This window comes from Aethalodelphis obliquidens, unplaced genomic scaffold, assembly GCF_003676395.1.
Source record: "Aethalodelphis obliquidens isolate GAN/ISIS:26980383/991018 unplaced genomic scaffold, ASM367639v1 scaffold13, whole genome shotgun sequence".
Taxonomy (NCBI): Eukaryota; Metazoa; Chordata; class Mammalia; order Artiodactyla; family Delphinidae; genus Aethalodelphis; species Aethalodelphis obliquidens.
Window position 1 is genome coordinate 3,192,618 of NW_020837957.1, and position 26,330 is coordinate 3,218,947.

The window sequence follows — 26,330 nt, forward strand, 5'->3', positions numbered from 1 at the left end:
AAATTATTTTATTCATTTATTATCTACTATTTTGGCATTTATTTCTATTTTAATATGTATTTACAAATATCCTTTAATTTGTAAATTTTAATAAATCAGGAATCCAACTATAGATGTTGTTTAATAAACTTTTAAAACTAACAGTATTAAACATTTTCAATATTATTCTCTAATATGATTTTTAAAGGCTGTATAGATTTCCCTTAAAGGGATGAATCATTATTTATTCAATCAATCCTTTATTGTAAGATGTTTGCGTTGTTTCTACAAATGATTTAAAGGTTATATTCTATGTTTAAAGCCACACATACACAAATCTCCATGTATGAATATACACAAATGCATAGGTGTACATGAAAACACATATACACATGAACTCAGAAATTATAAACTGAGTTAAATACCCCATTAGGATAAGAAACTCCATCCCCATTTCTGGTGACAAGCCAGGGCCTGCTAATGCTGTGTTTACTGCGTGTAAACTGTGCATGGTTTGGGCTATTTGAATGGGTATATCTGGATGTGTTGTATTTTAAAAGTAATAAATATACTGAATGTGCATGCATATTTACATGAATTTGCATGAATATGTGCATTGATTTTTGCATGCAAAATTTATATGCATTTTCCAAATAGTGCTCTGTAATATACTTTTTCCACTTGTTATTTGCTAAAACAGTGGGTTTTGTCAGGGGAGGATTCAAATAAGCATAGCAAAAGCTAGGTTAAATAAAGTAAGGCAGGCTTTTTTACAGCAGGAATTCACATTTATCAAAATAACATCATTTACTGATTTATAGTTTTTACCATGTAGGGAAAAGGAAATGAAGATACATGGATTGCTATAGTAAGGTACAGGAGTAGAACCAATATTTTGGATCTGTAAGTAGCCTTTGAATAAAGACACTTTAGTTGAAAGAATAGGATATGCTAAAAACTCATTTTGACTTCACTTTATGATTATCATGAAAATGACATGACTTAAAAGTGTTCTTTTTTTTTTCTTAAGTGAAGCCTGATCCACCATTAGGTTTGTGTATGAAAATCACAGATACTGGTAATTTAAAGATTTCTTGGTCCAGCCCAACCTTGGTACCATTTCAACTTCAATATCAAGTGAAATATTCAGAGAATTCTACAAAAAACATGAGAAAAGTAAGTATATTTTAGTAAATAAAATGAAAAGTTGAGAAGCAATTAAGGAAAGGTGAGACCCCCTTCAAATCCCATACAGAACACCTCTGCATAGCAAATGTGCATCCTGCTCCTGGAGCAGAATCAGTCATAATTTAATGTCATACCATTGGCTTTCATTCAGGAGCAGCGTAAGAAATGAGCATATATACAACATTTCTGCATCTTCCATAAAATGATTTTAGAAAAATTGTTTGATGTTACTCAATATGTCTTACATGTAGATCCATGTTATATTTTGAGGAGCATGACAAATTCCTCCCAGAATTTACTGTGAGGAAAAGTTCCTTTTCCAAAAGTTTATGTATATTAGATTAATTCTCTGTCTCTCTCTCTTTCTCTTCTTCTCACCCTTCCTCTCACTCTCCTTCTCCCTCTCCCTCTCATTAACACCACACACACACACCACACACACACACACACACACACACACACACACAACTAATGGCTACAAGAAGTCCAGATACAGAATTATTGAATTCATAACTATAATATTTTCACCTAAAGACCTTCTCTGGTTTCTGATTTTATATGTCATCCTTATTTTTTCTTATTGCTCAATATATTTGTTTACATGCAGTACAAACATGTATAGTGTGTCAAATCCTTTTCTCGTTCTTTCAGTAAGTATTGAGCGCCTACTACGTGCCAAGAACTCAGGATCCATTGTGTAGTAGAACAGGATGAGGGGAGCTTGGGAATGCTAGCGGGAGAGGGTGGGTTGAAATATTAAATGGAGGTAGGGGAAGCTCTCCTTGAGAAGGTGATATTTGAGCAGGGATTTGAAGGAAGTGGTGATGTAGATATCTGGGAGAATTAGAGTCTAAATAGGGAAAATAGCAATTCAGAGGCCCTAAGCTGGATGAGAAGCTGGAGGCCAGGGTGGTGAGTGAGGGCAATAGTATTAGTGGATGGTCAAAGAGGGGGAGCGGAGGAGGAGGTCATAAAGAGCCTTGTGGGCCATGCAAAGACTTCGGCACTATAATTTGTGAAACTAATTGTTATCTAATTTAGAGGTAAAGACCTGTCTTTTTAGATCTGGGCTAATTTTTTAAGACTTTATATTCATAAAGAACAGAATGAGAATCCAGTGTCATGTATGGAAAAAGCAGTTGAGGCTTCTCTGGGCTTTAGCTTTCTCATCTGTAAAATGGAGATAATAGGATTTTAACTACAGGTGATCTGAAATTGTTTAATGCATTTCTGATGCTGTTCGCCATTTTTAGTCTGCGGTGCTCCACAGTCTTAATGAGCCAGGGAGTTCAATATCTCTGGAGTACATCATTGGTTGTTTCATGCAGTTAGGTCTCTTCGATATTTTGATTCACTATAGCTGATCATCAGCCTTGGGTCCTTAAAATTATTCATGCCCTCCTTCTGGGACACTTTGCTCTAGGAATGCTTATAGTTCTCTGTTCACCCCTGTGCGTCATCTTCTACCATGTGTGTTACAGATGTCAGCAGAGGCTTGAAGCTTCCCACTGACTTTAGCTGTATCTCTCAAATTCTGAGAGGTCAGCATTCATTATCATTCAGTTAAATGCTGATTATCATTGTGATTTTTTTCCTTGGACTTACAGGCTATTTAAAATTTTATTGACTATTGTCAGTCAAACATTTGTTATTGGGTTATTGATCTCTTTTAAATTCCACTGTGGCCAGCTAACTACTCTGTAAGATTTTAATTCTGTGAGATTAGTTGAGACCTGCTTGTGATCAATTTTGGTGAAGGTTTCACACCGACCTGATGCTCTGATGTTTTCAAATAATATTTAACAGGCTGATGAGATTGTCTCAGCTACATCTCTGCTAGTAGACAGTGTGCTTCCTGGGTCTTCATATGAGGTTCAGGTGAGGAGCAAGAGACTGGATGGCCCAGGAATCTGGAGTGACTGGAGCACCCCCCTTACCTTTACCACACAAGGTAGGTTTTATAAGAGTCACTTCTACTGACAGGGGAATATGGTTCTTGAATTTGCCTTTGGCATATTATATGCATCTTAAATTTTGTGGCAGTAAACCTAAAGGAGGAACACCATATTAACTTTTAATTTAAATTTTGAACAATTTAAATTTTTAACCTGTTAATGAAAACTTGTGTGAGAGCTCCCACATTTATGTGCACCCATAGCAGTATTTTGCTGAATTACTCTTTCTTACCCAAAAGATAGAGTTAATATAATAGTTCCAAATTTACAAATTCAGAACACTACTTGTATTGACAGCTCCTGAATTTACACTTGAAAATCAGGTATATTTATTTGGCAGAGATTTTTAAGTATTAAAATTTTATTTGAGTATTACATATATAATTAAGCAATTCTTTTCACTCCAGATGCTTGCTTTTCAGAGTTTTTACTTTCAATTTTCTTTTCTTTTTTTTTTTTGTGGTACGCGGGCCTGTCACTGTTGTGGCCTCTCCCGTTGCGGAGCACAGGCTCCGGACGCACAGGCTCAGCGGCCATGGCTCACGGGCCCAGCCGCTCCGCGGCATGTGGGATCTTCCCGGACCGGGGCATAAACCCGTGTCCCCTGCATCGGCAGGTGGACTCTCACCACTGCGCCACCAAGAAAGCCCCAGTTTTCATATTTTTAAAGGTATCTTTAACATCAGAAAAACTGCAATTTATTCACAGCTTCCTCGTGGAGTTGAGGTGCAATATTTTACATAGAGGTCCAGGAGTCTAATGGTGCTAGCCCTGGCACAAACCAGGTTGTGACTATAGGAAGACAGTTCATGGTCCTTTGACTAGTTGTCTGATCTGTCAAATGTGCAAAAATTATTCCTACTCAAACTCACTCAGGTTGATTATGGATATATGGAGATAGCAAGTACCATGTAAAACACTCAGCAGATATTCAACACATTTAACTTGTGCAATATCCAACAATATTACCATTAACAGCTAGCCTTTTACTTATTCAACACAGGTGTGTCCCTCTAGTGACTGTAGACATCCCAAACAGAAAAACCGGAAAATAAGTGAGAAGTAAATCCAGACAGTGAGCAAACAGCTGCTCCAAAGGGCAGAATTGGTTGATTTAGCAATGAGCGTAAAGTTAAGCTTACTAATTTAACAAACTTGGATAGCTCCTATGCCACTAAGTGGTACCATGCGATTATTAAGGGAAAGACAGAAACTTGCCAAATAGAAAGTAGACTAGGACACCAAGAGTGGGGAGAAAATCTTACACATTTTAGTATCTCCCAAGCACATTTCTCTATCACAGTATTGTCTACTGTAATGATGTGATGCGTATTGAATCACAAATAAAAGGTAGAAGTAGATTGATAATTCCTTATTGATTAATAATAATAATATTGACAATTATAGGGTGCCTCCTGTGTTTAGGCACTGTTCTAAGTGCTTTGCACGTACTATCATTTTATCCTTTCAACAACCCTGTGAGATAGGTACTGTTATTCCTGTTTCATAGACAAAGAAATTGAGAGTTAGATAGGGTTAAATAACTTGTAAAAGTTAATGCAGTTAGAAAGTAGCCTAATTCCAAAGTTCATGTTTGTAACCACTAGTAAAACAGTTAAGTGCATAAATGTATAATTATGCAAGATTTCTGGTGGCACTAAAAATTGATTCTTAGGGCTTCCCTGGTGGCGCAGTGGTTGAGAGTCCGCCTGCCGATGCAGGGGACACGGGTTCGTGCCCCGGTCCGGGAGGATCCCACATGCCACGGAGCTGCTGGGCCCGTGAGCCATGGCCGCAGGGCCTGTGCGTCCGGAGCCTGTGCTCCGCAGCGGGAGAGGCCACAACAGTGAGAGGCCCGCGTACCGCAAAAAAATAAATAAATAAAAAATAAAATTGATTCTTAAAGCTAGTAAGCAGTAAGCTTAATTACATAGAGCATTTTAGTGGAACACCTCATTTCCTTCATGATTCCTGGTAAATGAGGTTTTAGTGCTGCTTAGGTTTTTTAGGTTTAGGTTTGCTGAGTTACGTTGGCTGCAATGTCTGCACTTCACAGTGCTGACCACACTTGAGGTTTATTCCCTGAAAGGTGTGCAACAGCAAAGTATGTCTCCAAACTCGGGGACTTCCTGTTCTTGTGTAAAGGAATTTGAATCCTTGTCCTTTAAGTCTAGTTACCTAATATTATTAGATTCACCTCCATTGTTCACTAATAGGTGCTGTAACGGCATCCACCAAACAGAAACATTCTGTAAGATTGAGGTGTTAATTTGTTTAGAATGAATTAGCACACCCACCTTATCATTTTCAAACAGTTTGGGTTTGTTTTTTTTAAAAAAAACAGAGGTTACTTGATGTATTACTGCAGACAGAATGCTAATTCTCAGTACCTTTGTAACTACTACTTTTTATTCATTAATATATTAAAAGTGAACCTACCAAGTTCACAGTTAATGAAGCATTGACTATTCCTAGTCAAGGAATTATTATGGATTCTTTTATTTATTTTTAAATGGGGTATGAATCCCTTTATTTTCTAATTTTGTAGGTCTTATGTCTTTTTTAAAAAAAATTAGTTTGTGTTTTTGGTCACCCGCCATGTGGGACCTTAGTTCCCCAACCAGGGATGGAACCCGCGCCCCCAGCATTGGAAATGTGGAGTCTTAACCACTGGACCGCCAGGGAAGTTGCATCTTATGGATTCTTTTAAAATGAATTGGATAGGTTCTTTCTCTATAGCTGTTGGGAGATCTTGGGCTTTTAGAGGAAAACTCAGGACCTTCCCAGAACTTATAAAGTACAAGAATATTGCAATTTACATACTAAAAACAACTTTAGAATTGCTGAATTCTTGTAGTACCTTTATTAACTGCATTCTTGTTGCTTTGAAAGAAGAGGAGAAACAGATATTAGATAATTTCTACACTTCCTGTGCAGCTCTTATACCAGGTTAAAGAAAATATTTTGTCCTTAAAGAAAGATAGGTAATCTTCTCCAAGAATTAAAAAAAAAGCTATTTTCTGGAGCTATGATAACATATTTTAAAATAACTTATCTAAAATGTTTTGATCCATGATTTATGTTCTTTTGAGTAATTCACTAATATTTATCAATAGAATTTCCTTTTTTAATAAAATTTATTAATGTAGATCCTGTAAAGGTATTGATACTTGGTCATGAGAAGAAAATCATTATTGTTTCCTTATTTTACAATAAAGAAATAAATTTTTTCCTGTTTATGCTTGACTGTAGACATACAAGATGCAAATATCTTATATGGATTATAAATATAAAGGCATTGGAGTTTAGCATGCTATTACTGAAAAGAGAAAAATAATAAAAACTAGTCAAGGCTTTTTTGGACTTGTTTTGAGGGTAATCCAAATATGTATGAAAACAGATATTCATATTATATCAGCAGAAAATAGCTTACCTTAAATTGTACAACTGAAATACCCTGTCTTTGTAATACACTATGGCAGAAATAATTCCGTCCTATGTAAACATTCATTTATTTTTATTGTTTCTAATAAAACATAGAGACAAACTATGTTTCCAACAATAGGAGACTGAAAGAGTAGTATGGAATAGTGTATAGGCATTAAAAATGATATTTTAGAAAAATACGGATTCCCCTTGTCCTCAACCACAGGGTACTGGCACTAAATAACTTAAAATGATACGACAGAACAGTATTTACAGTTTTGCCTGCTTTGTTTACTGGTGCATCATTGATTTTACATTTCCTAACAAGTTTTCTTATTTAAAGCTTATTTCTCTACCTGCTTACTTGGAATTTTCATGTATCCAAACGAGACAGTGGCTATCACCATTTATTCTTCAGGATTTTGTTTTGTAGGGATTTGACTTAAGAACTTGCGCTAAGGTTCACTGATTCTGCAAGCAGAGTCTGATGGAAGACATACCATTGTGGAATTAGACTACATTTCATTTTCATTAATTTCCTGCCTATCAGTTAGCAAGTGACAATTACTGTCTAAAACATATTTTATAATGCATAAGTCTCTGTGTTTAGAAAATACTGAGGACATTTATGGAGGCTCAAGTCACTTGGGAATGGGAGTACTTGGGACACTTACTAACTGTACACGAACAGGCAGCTACAGTTCTGCAGTCTCTCAGCGCACTCATTTTATTTTGGGCAGTATAATCCTGAATGCCTTGTGAATCTTTTTTACATGGTATCAATTGCTTACGTGATGTTTTCTGTCTTCATCTAACATCCTACCTTTGTTTTCCCCATTACAGATGTCATATACTTTCCACCTAAAATTCTGACAACCGTTGGGTCTAACGTTTCTTTTCACTGCATCTATAAAAATGAAAACAAGATAATTTCCTCAAAAAAGATTGTTTGGTGGATGAATTTAGCTGAGAAAATTCCCCAAAGCCAGTATGATGTTGTGGGTGACCATGTTAGCAAAGTTACTTTTCCTAATTTGAATGCAACCAAACCCCGAGGAAAGTTCACCTATGACGCAGTGTACTGCTGCAATGAGCATGAGTGCCACCATCGCTATGCTGAGTTATATGTGATTGGTAAGAATCCCGGGATTTTCTTCATTTTATTCCATGAGATACATTTTTATTATGGGCTCTATCTTAGAGTCCCATTGAAGATGTTAAGGAAATTTTATTTTCATTAAAAATGTTTTGGTGCTTTTGCTTTATAGTAATATTTTAATGTGTTTTAAATAGATGTCAATATCAATATATCATGTGAAACTGATGGGTACTTAACTAAAATGACTTGCAGATGGTCACCCAGTGCAATCCAATCACTTGTGGGAAGCACTTTGCAGTTGAGGTATCAGAGGTATGTATATTTTTGCTGTTTTATTTTTCTGTGGATATGGTGAGATAAACATCTCCTGTAGAATATCACCATAGCAGTAGTCTTGTAGATTTATTCCCAAAAGAGGAAGGTAGAATATTCTTAATTAGGAAATTTTTAGAGGGTTAAATAAATTGGTGATTCTTGAAAAAATTCACACACAAAAAGATTGTAATTTGTTTTTGCTTCAGATTATTTTTTTCTGATGATCAGTTAATTCTCCACAGTTGCATTTTAGTTAGTAAATGAAATCCAAAAAATTAATGTCTATACATTTTAATTTGACTTGGAGAATTGGCTAGAGGAGAATATCAAGGATTATAGAAGCCTTGTATCATTTGCTGAAGATTAATGTTTTAGAAAAAGGTTGGAGGTAGTGGTACAGATATTGTAAGAGATAATATGAATGGTCTTTAGAAATAGGTAAGATTATTATTATTTTTTAATTGAAATATAGTTGATTTACAATGTTCAGGTGTACAGCAAAGTGATTCAGTTATATATATATATGTATATATATATATGTATCTATTCTTTTTCAAATTCTTTTCATTATAGGTTATTATAAGATACTGAATATAATTCTCTGTGCTATATAGTAAATCCTTGTTGTTTATCTATTATATATATAATACTGGGTATCTGTTAATCCCAAACTCCTAAATTATCCCTCCCTCCCCGCCCTTTCCCCTTTGGTAACTATAACTTTGTTTACTTAATAAGGATTAAACAATTCTAGTAAAGAGTAATTTGCGTGGCTTTTTTTTTTTTTTTACCATTCTCTGATTTGAAAAGAATTAAAGTCATCGTCTTCCTATAGTATTCTTCTCTCTACAGAGACCTTTATCTAAAATAATAACACTCTTGATTAGGACAATTTTTATAACATTCTTTAGTAGTTTTCAAGTGTGTGTACTACTCTTAAACACCCTGTCTCAGTTTGTACTGGGACTTTCAATTTGTATAGCTTGTGCTCATTTATTCTTAAAATCTAAAATTTCTGCTTGAAAAACAAATCCATTTCCTCAAATACTGTGTTCTGATTCCTATTGCTAATGCTCCCAGTCTATTCTTAAGTAATATTAGAAAAAAATGAGGCAATTTCTTTGTTTCTCACGTGGGAATCATAGCTGTCTTCATCTTACCTGATATGAGAACTTTAAAATCAATAGAATATTCATGGCATACCATTTTACTTTTGTAATCTGTCTTTACTTTCTTTCCATGGCATTTTCACATTAAAAATGGTGTTTGTGGACAACTATTCCATAAGCATTTGGACTCATTTATCTTCGTAATATTTATAGAAGAACCATGAAACTAGCTGAATATATGTGTTCAAGTTTTTTTAACCTCTCTAAGGCCTCAATTTCCTTGTCTGTAAAATGGAATGAATAATAGGACTTGCAGGGTTTCTGTGAGAATTAATGACATTTTATTTAATTATAGTTAAGTGATATGATTTCTGCTGGTAAACATTCAATAAATGGTTATATCTGTCGTGACGATAATGATGCTAACCTTTGGATTCCAAGTGGACTATTAGTGTGCTTCTGTACAAGGTCATGGTTCTTATTTTTTATGCACAGATGACTCTTCATCCCTCTTTCTCATTTAACCCCACCCACCACACTGATTCACACACACACACACACACACACACACACATACACACAAACACTTGTAATTTTGAGGAAATAGGAAGAAAAAGGAGTCACAAAAAATGGAAAATGAAAGACAGAAAAATATAGATTTTTCATTTTCTTGTAACCTCCTTACTCCCATTCTTATGGAAACAGTAACTGCTACTTTAGCCACTTAAATACCATATTTAAAGCAAATAATGGCAGAAGGGCTATTGCAAAGAAGAGGAGAAACGCTTTGTATTCTCTGAGGTGGAGTGTTGATTGGGATGTAGTGATAAAAAAATATTTTCTTAATTTTCTTCTCTGAGAAAATAAGTGATATACCTGACTATATGATCCATATAGAAGTCAATAATTAATATTATTTTAATTATATTGCTTTGAGCTAGAAAAGATTAGGACAATGTCAAGTAAGCTGCAATTTACTATCATTATGTTTTCAATTTGTTTTGTGGAACTTAAAGTGCAAGGAATTTATCTTCCTTTCCATATCAGGAATTCCCCATTACCACTTGTGATCTTTATTTTAAAAATTCGATCACTTCGGTATATTAGCGTAGCTTCCAAAGTGTTGTAAGTTCTATCTCCAATTGGATCCCTACCTCCCTGTTAGAACATTGCCATTTATTTCATTTGCGTACCCACTTACTGTCTAGTGATATATTTAAGAAGGGTTATTTTCTCTTTTCATGGAAAGATTGTGATATAGCTGAGAATTCAAAAATGCCTTTCTAATAAGAACAACTACTTTTAGATGGAGCAAAAACTGTCTATTTTAAACAACAAAGCAGAATTCTCAAATATTGCTTTCATCAGTGTTGTATATTTATTGATTGTTTTTGTATCTTTTAAGGAGCAGCCTTTACTGTTCTGATGTTCCATCTATCCATCCCATATCTGAACCCAAAGATTGCCACTTGCAGAGAGATGGTTTTTATGAATGCCTATTTCAGCCAATCTTTCTATTATCCGGCTATACAATGTGGATTAGAATTAATCACTCCTTGGGTTCACTGGACTCTCCACCAACATGTGTCATTCCTGATTCCGTGGGTATGTCAAAAACTATATGTATGTCTTCATTTTTATTAGCATATTTGGATTCAGGTTGGTTCAGGGTAACTGTTGAATTTTCTGATCACACTAGATTAAAAAAAATTTTTTCCTACTTACAGTGGAATTGAAAAGACAGTTAGCCTTAGAAAGTTTTATACTTTTGGCTTTATTTTAAATCAGTAATAGGAAGATTTTCAGCATATAATTTGATGAATTATATTGATCACTGGGTATAAATTTAGTAGTATTATTATTCTAAATAATGCACTATTTTATGTTTTTTTCCCAATGTACTTATGAAAACATTTGATGCTTTTAATCTAAAAGTTTAATTTGGATATTCTGACGGTTTTTGTAATCTGAGTAGTCATAGCTCAAGGCTTTAATTTGTAAGGCTGGGTAGGAAGCAGAAGGATTCACAATAACTCAAGTGAAATAAAGAGAAAATAGACAAGGATGATGACATCCATTATAACATTTTAAACATTCTTTTAAAAGGATATTTTGATTTCAAAGGAATAAGAGACCCGTTGGAGATTTTGATATGTTACTCTAAGTATCACTGTGAAATCTTTTTTTTTTTTTTTGCGGTACACGGGCCTCTCACTGTTGTGGCCTCTCCCATTGCGGAGCACAGGCTCCAGATGCGCAGGCTCAGCGGCCATGGCTCACTGGGCTCAGCTGCTCCGCGGCATGTGGGATCTTCCCGGACCGGGGCACGAACCCGTGTCCCCTGCATCGGCAGGCGGACTCTCAACCACTGCGCCACCAGGGAAGCCCCACTGTGAAATCTTTGGGAAATGATCCATTTATGATTTTGCAGCAAATGTAGAAGAGTATCTTTTGATGCTATATAATATTTTGTTGGGGAATTGTACCAGAACTTAACATTTGATCCATTGTATTTTCAAATAATTAGTACACATCTGAATTCAAATCTATATTTTGTTAAATATAGCATAAAGTTGTCATAATTAAAAAAAGTTTTTCAATATGAAGTCCCAGTTAATTGATCTGCCCTCTCACCGCCCCTTCCTATTTAGTTTGGTTCCATTTTAAGTGAGTTTACTGTAAGCAACACTTCTCTGGTACTAAATATCCTAAGATAGCAAGGAACTGTCCTACTTCCCTACCCTACAGACATGCACAGATATACCCTCACATGTATTATACGACAACTGCAACATGGATTCAGTTCGATATCTGAACAATTTTTGATGTTATTCTTTTCAGTACTAACATAAGGCATTTAAATTGCACTTATATTGCCTACCGAGTACTAGAAAACAATGTGAAAATTCAACTTTGGAATCCAAATGCCAGCTCCACTTATTACTAGCTTTGTAAACGTGGGCTGGTCACTTAAGTGCTCCGTGACTATTTTGTCACCTATAGAATGTGGAAAGCTCCTTTTACCTCCCTAATGTGGGTATTGTGGGGATCACATAAACCATTGTACTTCAAAGCATTCTTTCTATAAACTAGATATTCATGGAATATATACATGTGATAGCCATATGATTCCGTCAAGTGCAATCACAGCTTTAATGTGTTTGGGTCTCTTGAATGCTCATACTTCCTTTCCTGAAGAGGAATTATCTTTTCAAGAGATGAAATATATGTCATCTTACTGGTTGGTGAAGAACATCTTCTTGGCATATGAGGAATTGAATAAGCATGAGATACTGTATAGTAATTAAAAAGTTTAGGTGTTTTGGCCATCAGTAGTCTAAGGAAGTATTGTTGATGAAGTCTGTAGCTTCAGAGGTTCACACTGTTGTGCTTGAGCTGTGAGATGTTAGTTCCCAAATACGTTGAGTTTGTATGTTGCCTTTTATTATTTTTTAAAGCCCTTGCTGTTCTGTTCATCTTTGCCTCTATTTCTATGCTTTAAAAAGCTTATTTTCCTCAGATTGTAGAGAACCAAGGCTTTACTCTGGAAGACTTCCTCTGACCTTGACCTAGAAATACCTAACAACAGACAGTAGAAGATTTTGAAAATCACACATGTGGAAATGAATGTGGTGTATAGTTTTTTGCTTTTAATGAAAGCTCTATATAGAACAGAGTTTGCTACTGATATTCCTCATATGATCAGTATGGTATCTTTTGCATGCAGAGCCAATGGTTCCATTTCTAATCGGGTCTTACAGTTAACGTGCAGAGTGACGTGGACGATGCATTGATCTTTTTTCAATCAACCTCTCTATTTTCAAAATAGAGATAATCCCTTTCTTATGTATCACATAAAGTTGTAGGGGATCAAATGAGATAATGAAGGAGAAGGTTTTGAGAAAGAGATGTTACTTTACAAATAGAAGATATGGAATATTATAACATCATAATAACATTTTAAAAGTATTGTTACTGTTTAAATTACTGTTATATAATACTTTAAAAAAATTTTCTAGTGAAACCACTGCCTCCATCTAGTGTGAAAGCAGAAATTACTGTAAAAATTGGATTATTGAAAATATCTTGGGAGAAGCCAGTCTTTCCAGAGAATAATCTTCAGTTCCAGATTCGCTATGGTTTAAGTGGAAAAAAAGTACAATGGAAGGTACCTTTTACCTGGAAATTTCTTCAGCTTGCCTCACTAAATATTATTTCTTATAACTGTTTAAGAATTTTATTGCATAAGGTTTATTTTATTGGCATAAAAGTACATCCTCCTGTATTCCGTAGCTCTTTTTATTAAATAGATTGATCTAATTCTAACCCTTTTAAGAAATGAACTTTCCTGCTATTTATCATTTCCCAAAATGTGTTTTATAGTACATTGGTCCCATACAATGTTTCTTGAAGAAAGATCACATGGCTTAATAAAGTTTAAGAAACCCTGAATCACCATATGTCCCTAGTGTAGAATCATGGTATATTACATATTAAAGGTTTAGAGAAGTCCTGAATTTAAGAAACATTTGTAACTTTATTTCATCCTATGTTTCTCAAACTCATTTTACCAAGGAATCTTTTTCCCTTTAACAATGTTCTTTAGTACACGCATGTTCAGTGGGACACATTTTGGAAGAAGCTGCTTTTATCAAACAACCAGAATCACACCCATAGTGGCAAGTGTGCATATGATGCCTTCCTGTGTCAGTTTTCTGATGGCAGCCTGCAAAGACCTAGAAATAGCAGGAACCCTAGAATAGAATTAGATCACAATGAGTTCAGCTGTAATAAATGTGACAGTTTACTTGCTTATTGAGGAGACTGGATATCAAAGATTCTCTGCAGCAGGCCCTTTCTAACCACTAGGTTAAAATTCTTAAAAGTCTTTGTGTATAGAGGATTAGTGGACAGAGATTAGTAATAGGGTAAAAGAGTGATTGGGAAGTGAGGTTGCAAGTGGGCCAGTCCAGATCTTGTCACGAGATGGAAATAACAAGATGACTGAGGCAATCCTTAACTTGAAGGAGCTCATGATTCAAGCCTAATAAGAGTATTTATAAAGCCAGAAAACACAGTCAGTTCTCTCTTAATTTTGGAATAGTGTTAGGGTTTAAAATAAAATGCACTTCAGGGCCCTTTAGCTACATATGTGTTAGTAATGATCAATCTAATAGTTTGACTTATTTTATAGGTATTTGAGGTGTATGATGCAAAATTAAAATCTGCCAGTTTCCCGGTGCCAGACCTGTGTGCAGTCTATGCTGTCCAGGTGCGCTGTAAGAGGCTAGATGGACTGGGATATTGGAGTAATTGGAGTACTCCAGCCTACACAATTGTCACGGATATAAAAGGTTTGCAAAGATTTTGTGAACGTGTCTTAAAAATGCACAAGTATGTGCTTCCAATGTGACTGAAAAGTAATCCTTCCAAGAACACATATACAACTTGGGCTCCTTGTTATTTTGCAGTTCCTATCAGAGGACCTGAATTTTGGAGAATAATTAATGAAGACAACACTAAAAAAGAGAGAAATGTCACTTTGCTTTGGAAGGTATTCCTGATTTTTATGTTATTCTTAAATTTTACTTCTATACTCTTGAAAGATTTGTTTCATTGTAAAAAAGCCTTCATTGTAAAAACGACTTACTTAATAATTCTATCATTTTGAGTCTCTGCAATCCCAAGTTTATTTCAATTTGGAGAAGTGATTACAGAGAGCCAAGGTGTAGAATGGAGGGAGCACTGGCCTGGAGTTTGGAGACTTTAATTCTATTCTTGACATAGTATAGTTAATCAGTGCTATTTTGACAAGGTCACTTACACCCTTCAACCTCAGTTTCCTCATCTGTGTCAACATAAGATTGGACTGGATGATATCTAGCGTTCCTTCAAGTCCAAAAATTCCATTTGTATTTAATTCTAAACAGAGTAAACGTGGCCTTCCCTACATATCTCAAGGGCATTTAGATTATTCTTTTTTTTTTTTTTTTTTTTTTTTTTTGTGGTACACGAGCCTCTCACTGTCGTGGACTCTCCTGTTGCGGAGCACAGGCTCCGGACGCGCAGGCTCAGCGGCCACGGCTTACGGGCCCAGCTGCTCCGCGGCATGTGGGATCCTCCCGGACCGGGGCACGAACCCGTGTCCCCTGCATCGGCAGGCAGACTCTCAACCACTGCGCCACCAGGGAAGCCCGATTATTCTTTTTGTATGATGGCAAATACACAATGGATATTTCCAAAAACAATGAGTATACAGCTTAGAAATTTTCAAAGCGTTCTCTCCCCCAAATGAATTGATTTCTATCCCAAGTGAATGTATTTTTTTTTGGTCCGAATTTTAGGGAGACACAAACATTCAATCCATAGCAAACATCATTTGTCATTAGGGAAATACATATTAGAACAACAATGAGATACCACTACACACTTATTAGAATGGTTAAAATCCAAAAAAACTGACAAATTGCTGGCTAGCATGCAAAGCAACAGGAACTTTTATTCTCTGCTGGTGGGAATGGAAAATGGTATAGCCACTTTTGAATATAGTTTGGTAGCTTCTTACAAAAAACTTTGGTACTTTCATACAATGGAATATTATTCAGCGATAAAAAGAAACTGCTCTAAAGCCACAAAAAGATATGGATGACTGTTAAATGAATGTTGTTAAGAGCTAGAAGGCTGCCTAAAGGGCTACGTTATGATTCCATTTACAGGACATTCAAGAAAAGGCATAACTGTAGAGATGGCAAAAAGATCAGTGGTTTCCAGGGGTTTGGTTGATGGGGAAAGGTTTGAATGGGTGAAGAACAGGGGATTTTTTATGATGGTGAAACTATTCTGTATAATATTGTCCTGGTGAGTACATAGCATTATGCATTTGCCAAAACTCATAAAACCTTATACCACAAAGAAAACACCTTAGTGTATACAAATTAAAGATAAATCGTTAAGAGGTTGGAGAATCCCAGGATGGAATCCAGACTGCAGTAAGAGAAACTAACTGTATTACAAGTGTATGGAACAGTCTTACTGAAGGAGTTGGGAGAAAAAGGTTCAGGCCTAGGTAACCTTGTTAATGAGTAGATTCTTAAGACTAAAGGCAAAAGAAACTGTACATAACCACTGTGTCCTAGCTGATAAAGTCATTTCTCTCACAAGGTATGGGTTAACTGTTCTTGTATCATTAGATATGCAAACTGGAATTGAACAATTAAGCATAGGATGATGGATGGTAGGAAGGACCCAGGTTTCTCACTGTCGAATTGGTTACAGACAAGCAAGGAGAAGACCGGAATGATCCATGTGGTAATGGATTAGGGTTGGAGACATCAGTATGAACTCATGTTTAGCTTAATATGGATACAGATGGATTCACTTAGAAAATTTCATAGATATGTGTGTATACAGATGTAGTATACACAGACGTATTTCCTTGATCTGTAAGCTGAGAAATCCATATTCTGGTAGTAAGGAGTATTCCCAGATTTGTTTCTAATACTATTCTCCAATGAAAGGAACTAGGGCTCTGTGAAAAAATGCTCGGTTATAGGGCTGGGGCAGGAAATAACACAAGATGAGCCTAGAGCAGCTTGTAGGACTAGAAAGTAAGGACTTTATCATCAATTTTACTTGATGGTTACGCAAGTAAATATTTGTATATGAAAACTGACATAGATTTTTTAAAATAACAAAATGCAAAATTTGCGTGAGTTTTCAGACATTTATTTGTTCCAGAGGCTGCTAAAATCTTACCACCTACCCAGGTTCTTCCACGCCCTGCAGGGACATATTTATGTTTGTTTGTATTTATGTTTCTCAATTTCTGACTTAGAAGAATCTCAGTGACAAAAATTGGGAAGCACTGTTCTAGTCTGTTGTATAGAGTTAAGCTTTCTAAGGGTTTACAAGGGATTGGTAGCACTTAAATCTTACCTGAAACAGGTGAAGGTGATGGGGGAAGTGGGACATATTGTTATATTCTGTAGAACAGATGAATACAATTGGACTAATTATATATTTTACACTGAATCATCAGTGACCTGGTATGATATTTTTTTAACTAAAGACACAAATTCTGGGGTTCCATGTACACTGTCCTGATAGCCTCTGTTACTGGAAGGGGCAGCATATCAAGGGAAGAAAAAAAATGAGTGACCAGTCTCACCAGGATTAATAGAAGTGATGATTAATATCTTTTCAACTCTCTCTAGTTGTTGCTTTATGAAAACAGAGGGTTATTCCTTTTTTGCTTTTTAGATGAAGAAACTCTCAACTCTCTTTCAGTCTTTCTTTTCTCTAGAATTAGAGTGAGACTTCCAGGTGGAAAAGTGTCCTATTTGTATCCATACTTCATTATCTTCAAATGATTTAGTCTTTGAGTCTTAAAAGAAAAAAACCAAAAGGGGGGAGATAAGTTTCCCATGCTCCATAGCCACCCAGACGGCTTCAGGGAGACTGTGGTCAGAGCCCCATACCTCAGCCTTGAATTCAGCAGTGCTCGCTCTGGCCTGACCCCTGCTTACCAATGGGAAATGTTTAGTAGGAGTTCCGTGAGCTCAGTCAGTATAAAAAGCACTGTAGCCCTTGAGCTAATCAATTTTTATGTTTACCGCAGCCCCTGATGAAAAATGACTCATTGTGCAGTGTGAGAAGATATGTGGTGAAACATCATACTTCCCGCAATGGAACATGGTCAGAAGATGTAGGAAATCACACTAAATTCACTTTCCTTTGGACAGAGCAAGCACACTCTGTTACCGTTCTGGCCGTCAATTCAATTGGTGCTTCTTCTGCAAATTTGAATTTAACATTCTCATGGCCCATGAGCAAAGGTAAGAAAAGGTACACCTCACTTTGCATTCACAGAGTCCAGTAGATGAGACAAACATGAATCAAATAATCATGCAAGTTAATGCCTATTTACAAACTGAGAAGAGTGTTCCCAGGAAAAGAGTATAATTTTATAAAAGAAAAGAAAATAAGAGCCTAACCTGGTATTGAGTGTCAGAGAAGCTTTCTTGAGGATACAGTAGAGGAATTAAACTTCCCCAGAAGGTCGGGGGAAGTGCTCCCGCGAGAGGAAAAATCTGACCAAAAGTCCTGTAGTCCAGGAGAGGATATGAAGGAAGACCTGGTTGGCGCTGGTGCAAAAAAAGTCCAGAAAGGCCGACAGAGGCTCTGAGGCATGGCCCTCAGGGAATTGTAGGCATGATAGGAATTTTGTTCTCACGTGCGGAAGTCTGGAGGCTTTTAAGTGGGACTCTGAGGAGAGTGTGTTAAAATGATCAGATTTGTGCTTTGAAAGCACTGACTCCATCAGCGGGAGAGAAGATTTGGAGGGAATTAGAATGATTAATAGGCTTGTACAGTATTACAGTAGAGAACACCTTTTGACCATATCCAAAAATCTCTTTTTTGGATTTTAGGTAGAATCTTATTTCTCCTCATAGCATATATTCCCACACCTCTCTGCTTATATGACTCTTGTGATACAAAAATAATTGCCATGTATAAATGTCTGCTTTATTTATTTGTATAAATGTCTGCTTTCTCTTCCTTCTCCCCTTTTCAGTAGGTTATATGTTCCTAAAGGCAATTAGGAGATCTTCATTAATTTTGAATTTAAAAATAAATTTCCTTGTTTTCCCCACAGTAAATATCGTGCAGTCACTCAGTGCATATCCTTTAAACAGCAGTTGTGTAATTCTTTCCTGGATGCTATCACCCAGTGATTACAATCTGATGTATTTTATTCTTGAGTGGAAAATTCTTCATGAAGACAATGAAATTAAATGGCTTAGAATCCCTTCCTCTGTTAAGAAGTATTATGTCCACGGTAAGCTTACTGTACTTTAATTAAGTTTCTCCTATGGATTAGTATGACGCTACAGATTATTAATTCAAATAAGATAGTTGATGAAAACTTCAAAAATATAGATGATATATCTTGCTGCCTAAATTGTCATCCTATTACAAACATTTAATGCTATTTCATTTGATCCTTTTCCATTTAAATATTTTATGTAGTTGTAATCATATCATCTACCACTTTTCTTATGGTTTGTTCCTTTGATATATCACAAGCATGTTTCTATTTTGTTCACAATCCTTATAACTATTTTTTAAATGATTGTATAGCATTTTATTCCAGAATCTACATAAACCATTTATTTATTTGAGAACATTTATGTTGCTTCCAGCTTAACCTTTTTTTAAAACCATTTTAATGGCTTTGGATAGCTACTGACAAATTGTTTTCCCAAATTGTGTACCAACTTACGATGCCACTAGCAGTGAGTGGGAGGCCCAGGCTGAAGGTCTGAGGATCATAAGCCAGCATAATATTCCCAAAGTAGACCAGTTACCCCACAAGGTGATTAAAATACAAAATATTAGTGCACAATACAGAGTCTCCAAGTCTGAGTAAGGTTTAAGCAGGGAAGCTAAGGATTGCCATGTTCTTATTTACAACATCATCCCAAAGGCACATACTTCTATTTCATTGCAAAGACCCTAGAATTTAGCATCAAGGTAGATAGAAACAAATTATTGATAGAGAACTAAATCCAGTTCATTACTATACTGTTCTCTAGGTGGTTGCTCTCTGTGCTTCAAAGAGATTTATCTCTTGTGGAATAATATTTATATCTTACTAGCATTTGTAAAAATGATAGATCACTGATAGATCCATTTTGAGCTTTGCTATGAAGGTGATCATCCTCCGTAGATCTAGACGTCTGGATATATAAGGTAATTCCTGGTCCCCACTCCCATCTTCTCTGCATGGGATTTCATGAGACTTTAGTCTCCCAGCTGCCTTGAATGGGGAGGCTAAGTAAACTAAATTCTTATGAAAAGGGAATATTGCTGGCTTTGGTCTTAGGAGGTAGAGTGTATTGTCCTGGAAAGGGAAACAAAACAACTCCTACACCCTGAACTTGAACAAACTGGCTATCACTGGAACATGCCTTTGAAAAATTGCAATCTTCTATCTTTGGGTAAGATTTTCAAACATTATTTGTGAAATTATTGTCATTACAGTAGAATTGGTAGTGCTTAGATTGTCTTTGAAACTCCCTAATTATCAGTTTCAATCCATAGGTAACAATCATCAGTTTTTAATCCATCAGTTTCAACCCATAAGTCATCAATTTTACATCCATGGAAATATAAGAGTCACTTAACATTTTTGTACATAGATTTCACTCATTTATATTAATTCAGTGGGAATGACTCTTTAAAATATTTTTTCTCCTCAGATCATTTTATCCCCATTGAGAAGTATCAGTTCAGTCTTTACCCGATATTTATGGAGGGAGTGGGGAAACCGAAGATAATTGATAGTTTCACCCAAGGTAAAAATGTTTACTTTTAGTTTCTTTTTACACAGATTTGTGGTTTCCTCCTTAGCTAGCAGTAATGCTGCCATCTGATTCTTTTCTTTCTGATGGAATCATGGAATAGCCCAGAGTCTTATGTAGATGCCTCATGGGTGACTGCAGTAAGGGTACATGGTTCCATGGTGGTGGTAAGAAGAATAATCAGGCGTGGTATTGTATTCTTGTATTGGTAAGTAAAAATTTCAGTCTAAAAGTTGATGGAAACAAAATAAAGGGAAGTATCCAGCTATACAATAAAATACATCATCATAAAGATTAATTGGAAAAATATTAATTTTCTGTACAATTAATATAAATACACCTACCCCAAACAATATGTTTTGACTCATATTTATGAGTCTTTAAATTTTAATCATCTTCTAAAGGAAATCTTTTTCTAAAAATAAAACTATAGCAATAATTATAGAAAAAAGTTCACAGGGTGTCTTATATTTCTGATTCACCTTACTGTACTTGAAGTGGGAACATTTTGATTCTGCTGTTACTTTTCAGATTGTCTTCAAATCCAAGCAACCCAATAATGAAGTTTCAAGAGAGAAACATTTCACCTGGTTTTAGAATTAAAATAATTATAAAGCTTCATTCATGTATTGTTCAACAAATATACACTGAACACTGTTCTAAGCACTAGGGATTGAACAGTGAACATAAGTCTGTGCCCTAAATGGAGCTTAAACTCCAGTACTCTAATAAGAATGACAGACAATAAACAAATCATGTATAATATAATGTCAGATAGAAATAAGTGCATGAAGCAAAATAAAATGAAGGGATAGAGTTAAAATGTGGTGCTTTAGTAAGGATGGCCCAAAACGGTCTTTTTCTCTGTGAAGGTGATATTTGGGTAAAGCCCTGCAAGAACAAAGGGGAAGAGCATTTCAGCAAGGGGATAGTAAGTGCAAAGGCCCTGAAGAGTGAGCGTGCTTTGTGGTTCAAGAAACAGTAAGGAGGTCAATGTGTCTGGAGTGAGCAAGATAGAGGTTGGTGGGTGTTGTAGGTTGCCTTCTCTAAAAGCAGATGCTGAAACAAAGAGTCATCATAACAACTTTTATTGACACTTGGACTCATATAATCTAAAAGTGACCAGATGGAGAGAGCTGGCAAATAAATAATTTTGAAAAAATGTTTTGCTAAATTACAAGAAGCATAATTCTGACCAAAATAATAATTTTATTAATGTGATCAAAGCTATACTTTTATCTTCCTCTTTCTGATTTTTATATCTTTAAAGGTCATTCAGATTTATGTTGAAATCAGAAAAAAAGTCTATTATAATTTCTGATTCAGAAAGATGTTATTTCCTCAAGCTTCAGAGTTGTGTGAATTTTTTCTTTTTCAGATGATGAAAAACACCAGCATGATGCAGGTCTATATGTAATTGTGCCAATAATTATTTCCTCTTCCATCTTATTGCTTGGAACATTGTTAATATCACACCAAAGGTATTGTACTTGGTGTTAAAATCTTGAACATATTTAAACCTTGATTTTAGATCCAAATCAGAAACACTGAAGTGTTCTAAATATTTTTATATGTATTTGATGGCAATGAGATGGCGTAAAAAGAAAAAACCTGATTTCAGGAAACCACACTCGGTTTTGCTAGTACACATAAGCCTCAGGAAAGAAATTAGAAATTGTTTTTTTTTACTGTATATACATTCATGAAATAACAAGCTTATAATAGGAAATCCTAGACAGTATGTTCTTAGAGGTGAGAAGAATGGCTTTCAAAGTTGTACAATCTAGGTTGAGAACCTTTAGTGGTGAAGATTTATCTGAAGCCGTCAGTTCACTTATGGTCAGTAGGCATTCTGCTTTTTAAACGTCAGCGCTGAGTGGCTCCATTCTGTTTGGTTTGGCAAATGGCCTTGAATTTCTTGGATGGTTCTTTGGGTGCCCCATTACTCTGTGCTGAGAGGTCCGGACCATTGAGGTTATTTCACACATGCCAAATCTCTACAGAAAATTTTGTCTTCTAGCAGTGAAGAGGGAAAAGTAATTTTACAATCTGAATTTACCTTTCAGTCAAGTGAGCTGACGGGCCGTATCCAGTAGAATTGTTTCTGAAACTCAATTGATGGCCATATTTAATATTTAATTTTCTCTGAGAAAAACCTGTGCAAAGCATTTATTAGCACAGTGCCTGGCAAACAGTTTTTAATAAGAGTTGGCTATGTTTATTATAGTGATCATTAACTTTGGTCTAGACAGAAAGTTGGTGGAGATCTTCATGGTAGAGCATGTGAAAGTGAATCTGATCCTACTGAGGCATAACCAGTCTGGTAGATAAATTTCTAGTTTGTACATTTATTAACTGTTAACATTTTCAATGTGAATGTTTTTCGTTACTTCTAATGCCTTGTTTATCTTTTGTAGGATGAAAAAGCTGTTTTGGGAAGATGTTCCAAACCCCAAGAATTGTTCCTGGGCACAAGGACTTAATTTTCAGAAGGTCCCTTTTTCAGTTTTTTTAAACCCCAGAATATATAAGATCGCATTTTAGATGCTATATGCCTTCTAGAGCTTCAAACATTTTTAAGGTTTAAAACATTTTAAGGATAAGGTTTAAATCTTATTTTATTCAATTCATCTTAATATGAGTCTATTTAATCTGTTATTTGTTTTCAAGAATAGCAAGATGCAGGGATTTGAAACCAGGACAAAAAAAATTCAATAGGTAGTTTATCATCTGAGTTAACAAATACATATCTTTCTTCTGTGTCACAGTATATAATGAAATAAATATTAGAATATTAGAGTCAAATCTGGTGGAGAACAAATATTTGTATATACTTTTTTGGTATAAATTGATTATCCTTAGGAAAAGGCTGGAATCAATATTTTTTAACCCTTGTAATTATCTCCATAATTACTTAAATCAGTTAAAAACTATATAAATAATCCTTTCCTCAAATACTGCAATCTGAAAAATGCAATTATCATAATAAAACTTACATTTATGAAGATAGTTCCTTTCAAGCTACTTTATGAAACAATTAGTCAACTCTAATAAAATAATTTGCACTTTATAATAGAATTTCTCAGAAAACTCTAGAGTTTAACAAATGTATCATTAATTCCCATAATTTCCCTTGAAGCAAGGTTGGTTTTCCACCCATAAAATTGGGAAAATAGAATTCAATTTTCATGGCAAAGTATCTTCACGCTGTTTTGAACAATAATCATATGGAGGTTATGATGCAGTCTCAGTAATTGTGTCATCATTAGTCACTGTTACAAGTCTTCAGTGGTTTTCTTTTAGTTACAAGATCAAGTACTCAATGACTTCTCTCTACAATTTGTTATCAACCTACAGATTCATTTTTTCTGTCCATGGGCCTTAGTCATGCCTATGCTATTCTCCTCATCTCTACAGACCCTTCCACGTCAATGAAGACCTTGCTCTAAGCTCTTCTTTCCCCAAGCCTTTTGTGAACAAATGTAGTTCAGAAGAATTTCTGCCCCCTTTAAGTTCCTGGAGCATTTTATTTTTTATTGTGAAGAGTGTTCCGAGTTCAAGGGCTGTGTTTTACCAATCACAACTATTGTTGAGCTTCTCCTGCTAAAGGCAAAGTACTAGGGTCAGGATTTATTAATGACTTGCTGCTATCTTATAATAATGTCCATTTATTTATGTGCAAATGACTGAGATACATATTCTTACACTCATTAAGATTTTTACTTCAATTCTCAGTATCTCTGTTTCCTCTCCTGTAAAATGAGGTTTAATAGAACTTACCTCATTGGGTTGTTTGGGGGACTAAAGAAGATAGTACTTCTAACATAGTATTGTCTCAACAAATATTAGTTATCATTATTTTACATATTTACATGTTTTATGTTATTCTTTCAGTTACCCTGTGGGATAAGTATTATAATCTCCATTTTATAGAAGAAAAAACCTAAAGCTTATAATGGTTAGGTAACTTGTTTTAGAGTCTGGCTTAGTTTTCTAATTTGTCTGACTTTGGAGCCTGTTCTATTAGTAAGTGTTCTCTCTGGCTTTCGATTTTTTTTTTTTTTTTTGACCATGACCCACAGTGAGAAAAATGCTTTACCTTGCAACCTAGTAAATGAGTAGATGTAGATAATATGCAAAACTGAAACAAAAGATGCTCAAAACAGTTTTACTATTTGCAACACCCTCTGTTTTCAAAATTCTGTTTCATTTCAAAAATACTGGTTACAACCCTCTACATTCATTCACATACTAACAGATATGATTTGCAGTTAGAAAACACTGCTCTACAGTTTACCGATGAATGAATTAGTGAACAGATATGTAATAATGTGGGCAAAATAATGCAGACATTTAAATTGTAATCTTTCAGTGGAAGAGACAGTGCCATATCTTCAGACATGGTAGCAGTGTAGTTTTACATATGGTCATTCTCGTTATAGAAACTTCACTTAGCCTGAACCTAACCAGCCCCACACCCATACACTTCTCAGCTATGCCCTTACTCACTGTAAGACACGGAGTCTCCTTTCATTAAAGCAGAGCTGATGGTTTTTTCAATTAGTAAAGTATTTATTCCTCTTCTTTCTCTTCTGTTATGAATTCTTACAGTGACGTTTATTGTAGTGATAGTGATATTTCAGCCATATGTATTTGTTTGTCATTCATTCAGCAAGCACAAAATGAGAATAAGTATTTACATGTAAGTCTAGGATGTTGCTAGGCTCTGGGAAAACAATTTGTAAGAGATTTTCCTTACCATCTAGGCAGTAAGACAGTGAGGTCATAGAGGAGTGACTTGGTTAAAAGCAGAATAGAAAGAACTTTTCTTTTCTCTCTCTAAAATGTTTTATTTTAAAATTCATTAATTCATTCCATCCATTCATTCAAGGGGTATTTATTGAATAGTTATCCTATGCCAGTCACTATGCTAGGCCTTAGGGTTAAAATGGTCAGAAAACAGGAACTCTTGGAGTGTGCAGTCTATGGGGAAGATAAACATTAATCAATTTATAACTGAAATAACAAATAATATACATTATATATGTTATATGTAATATATATTATGATAACATTACAGACACTAATAATGATAAACTACGTGTTGTGAAAGAAAGGGCCCAGTGTGCTGAGTGTCGTGTGTGGGATGGGGGTGAGCTGAGATCTGGAAAATGAGCAATCATTAACTAAGATTTGTGGTGGAGGGTAGAGCCCAGCAAGTCCGCTGGTGAATACAAAGCCCTGCGGTAGGAAGTACCTTAGCACAAGCTGAAAGCAGGGAGATTAAAAGACAAAGAGTAAGGAGATTATTTTTCTTAAATATTGGGGTTTTTTCATCTTTTAATGTGAGAGGAGTTTTGTCTAAAAAATCTAAATACCTATCTAAATAAAAAATTAAAAGCTTCACCATGTCAGTACATATAAATGTAGGGAATAACCATCTTACTGTCTCTTTCAGAGAAGCTCAAACACTCTGTCTTCAATATGTTAAGCTCTGAAATCTCCTCTATGAACCACCGGGAAAATGGTTTCTAAGTGTTTACCAGGGCAGGGAAATGATTAGGCCCACCTAAGCAAAATGCAGTTTGAACCTGCACCAAATGGCTTTTCCCTTTTCCAGAAAATGCCCGACACAAAGGAACCACTTGGTGGATGTAGGTTCAGTCAGTGACTGTTTTTAGCCTATGCGCTACCCTGCTAAGCTCCCTGAGGAGGAGTGTAATGCCACAGCAGATCATCTGGCAGACATATACAATAGACGGAAATATCATCACATTTCCCCAGGTTCTGGTAAACTGAGGAAGTGTGAAGAATTTTTTAAGTACAGTAGGTGTGAATGTCCTTATTTGTAAGACTGATTTTTTTTTTTTTTTTTACTTTTGCCAGTGTTAGACTT

General features: G+C 35.4%; 1 protein-coding gene across 1 annotated transcript in view; it reads left to right on the plus strand.

The window, feature by feature from the left end:
- LEPR (leptin receptor) overlaps nt 1-26,330 on the plus strand; it is a 102,466-nt gene that overhangs the window by 52,528 nt on the left and 23,608 nt on the right. Inside the window, exons 7-19 of the mRNA XM_027113995.1 lie at nt 1,010-1,155; nt 2,974-3,118; nt 7,392-7,682; nt 7,842-7,959; nt 10,477-10,676; nt 13,091-13,239; nt 14,266-14,425; nt 14,543-14,625; nt 17,689-17,905; nt 18,727-18,909; nt 20,333-20,428; nt 21,813-21,915; nt 22,852-22,927. Coding sequence (XP_026969796.1) covers nt 1,010-1,155; nt 2,974-3,118; nt 7,392-7,682; nt 7,842-7,959; nt 10,477-10,676; nt 13,091-13,239; nt 14,266-14,425; nt 14,543-14,625; nt 17,689-17,905; nt 18,727-18,909; nt 20,333-20,428; nt 21,813-21,915; nt 22,852-22,927 — 1,967 coding nt within the window. The remainder of the gene's footprint in view (nt 1-1,009; nt 1,156-2,973; nt 3,119-7,391; nt 7,683-7,841; nt 7,960-10,476; nt 10,677-13,090; nt 13,240-14,265; nt 14,426-14,542; nt 14,626-17,688; nt 17,906-18,726; nt 18,910-20,332; nt 20,429-21,812; nt 21,916-22,851; nt 22,928-26,330) is intronic.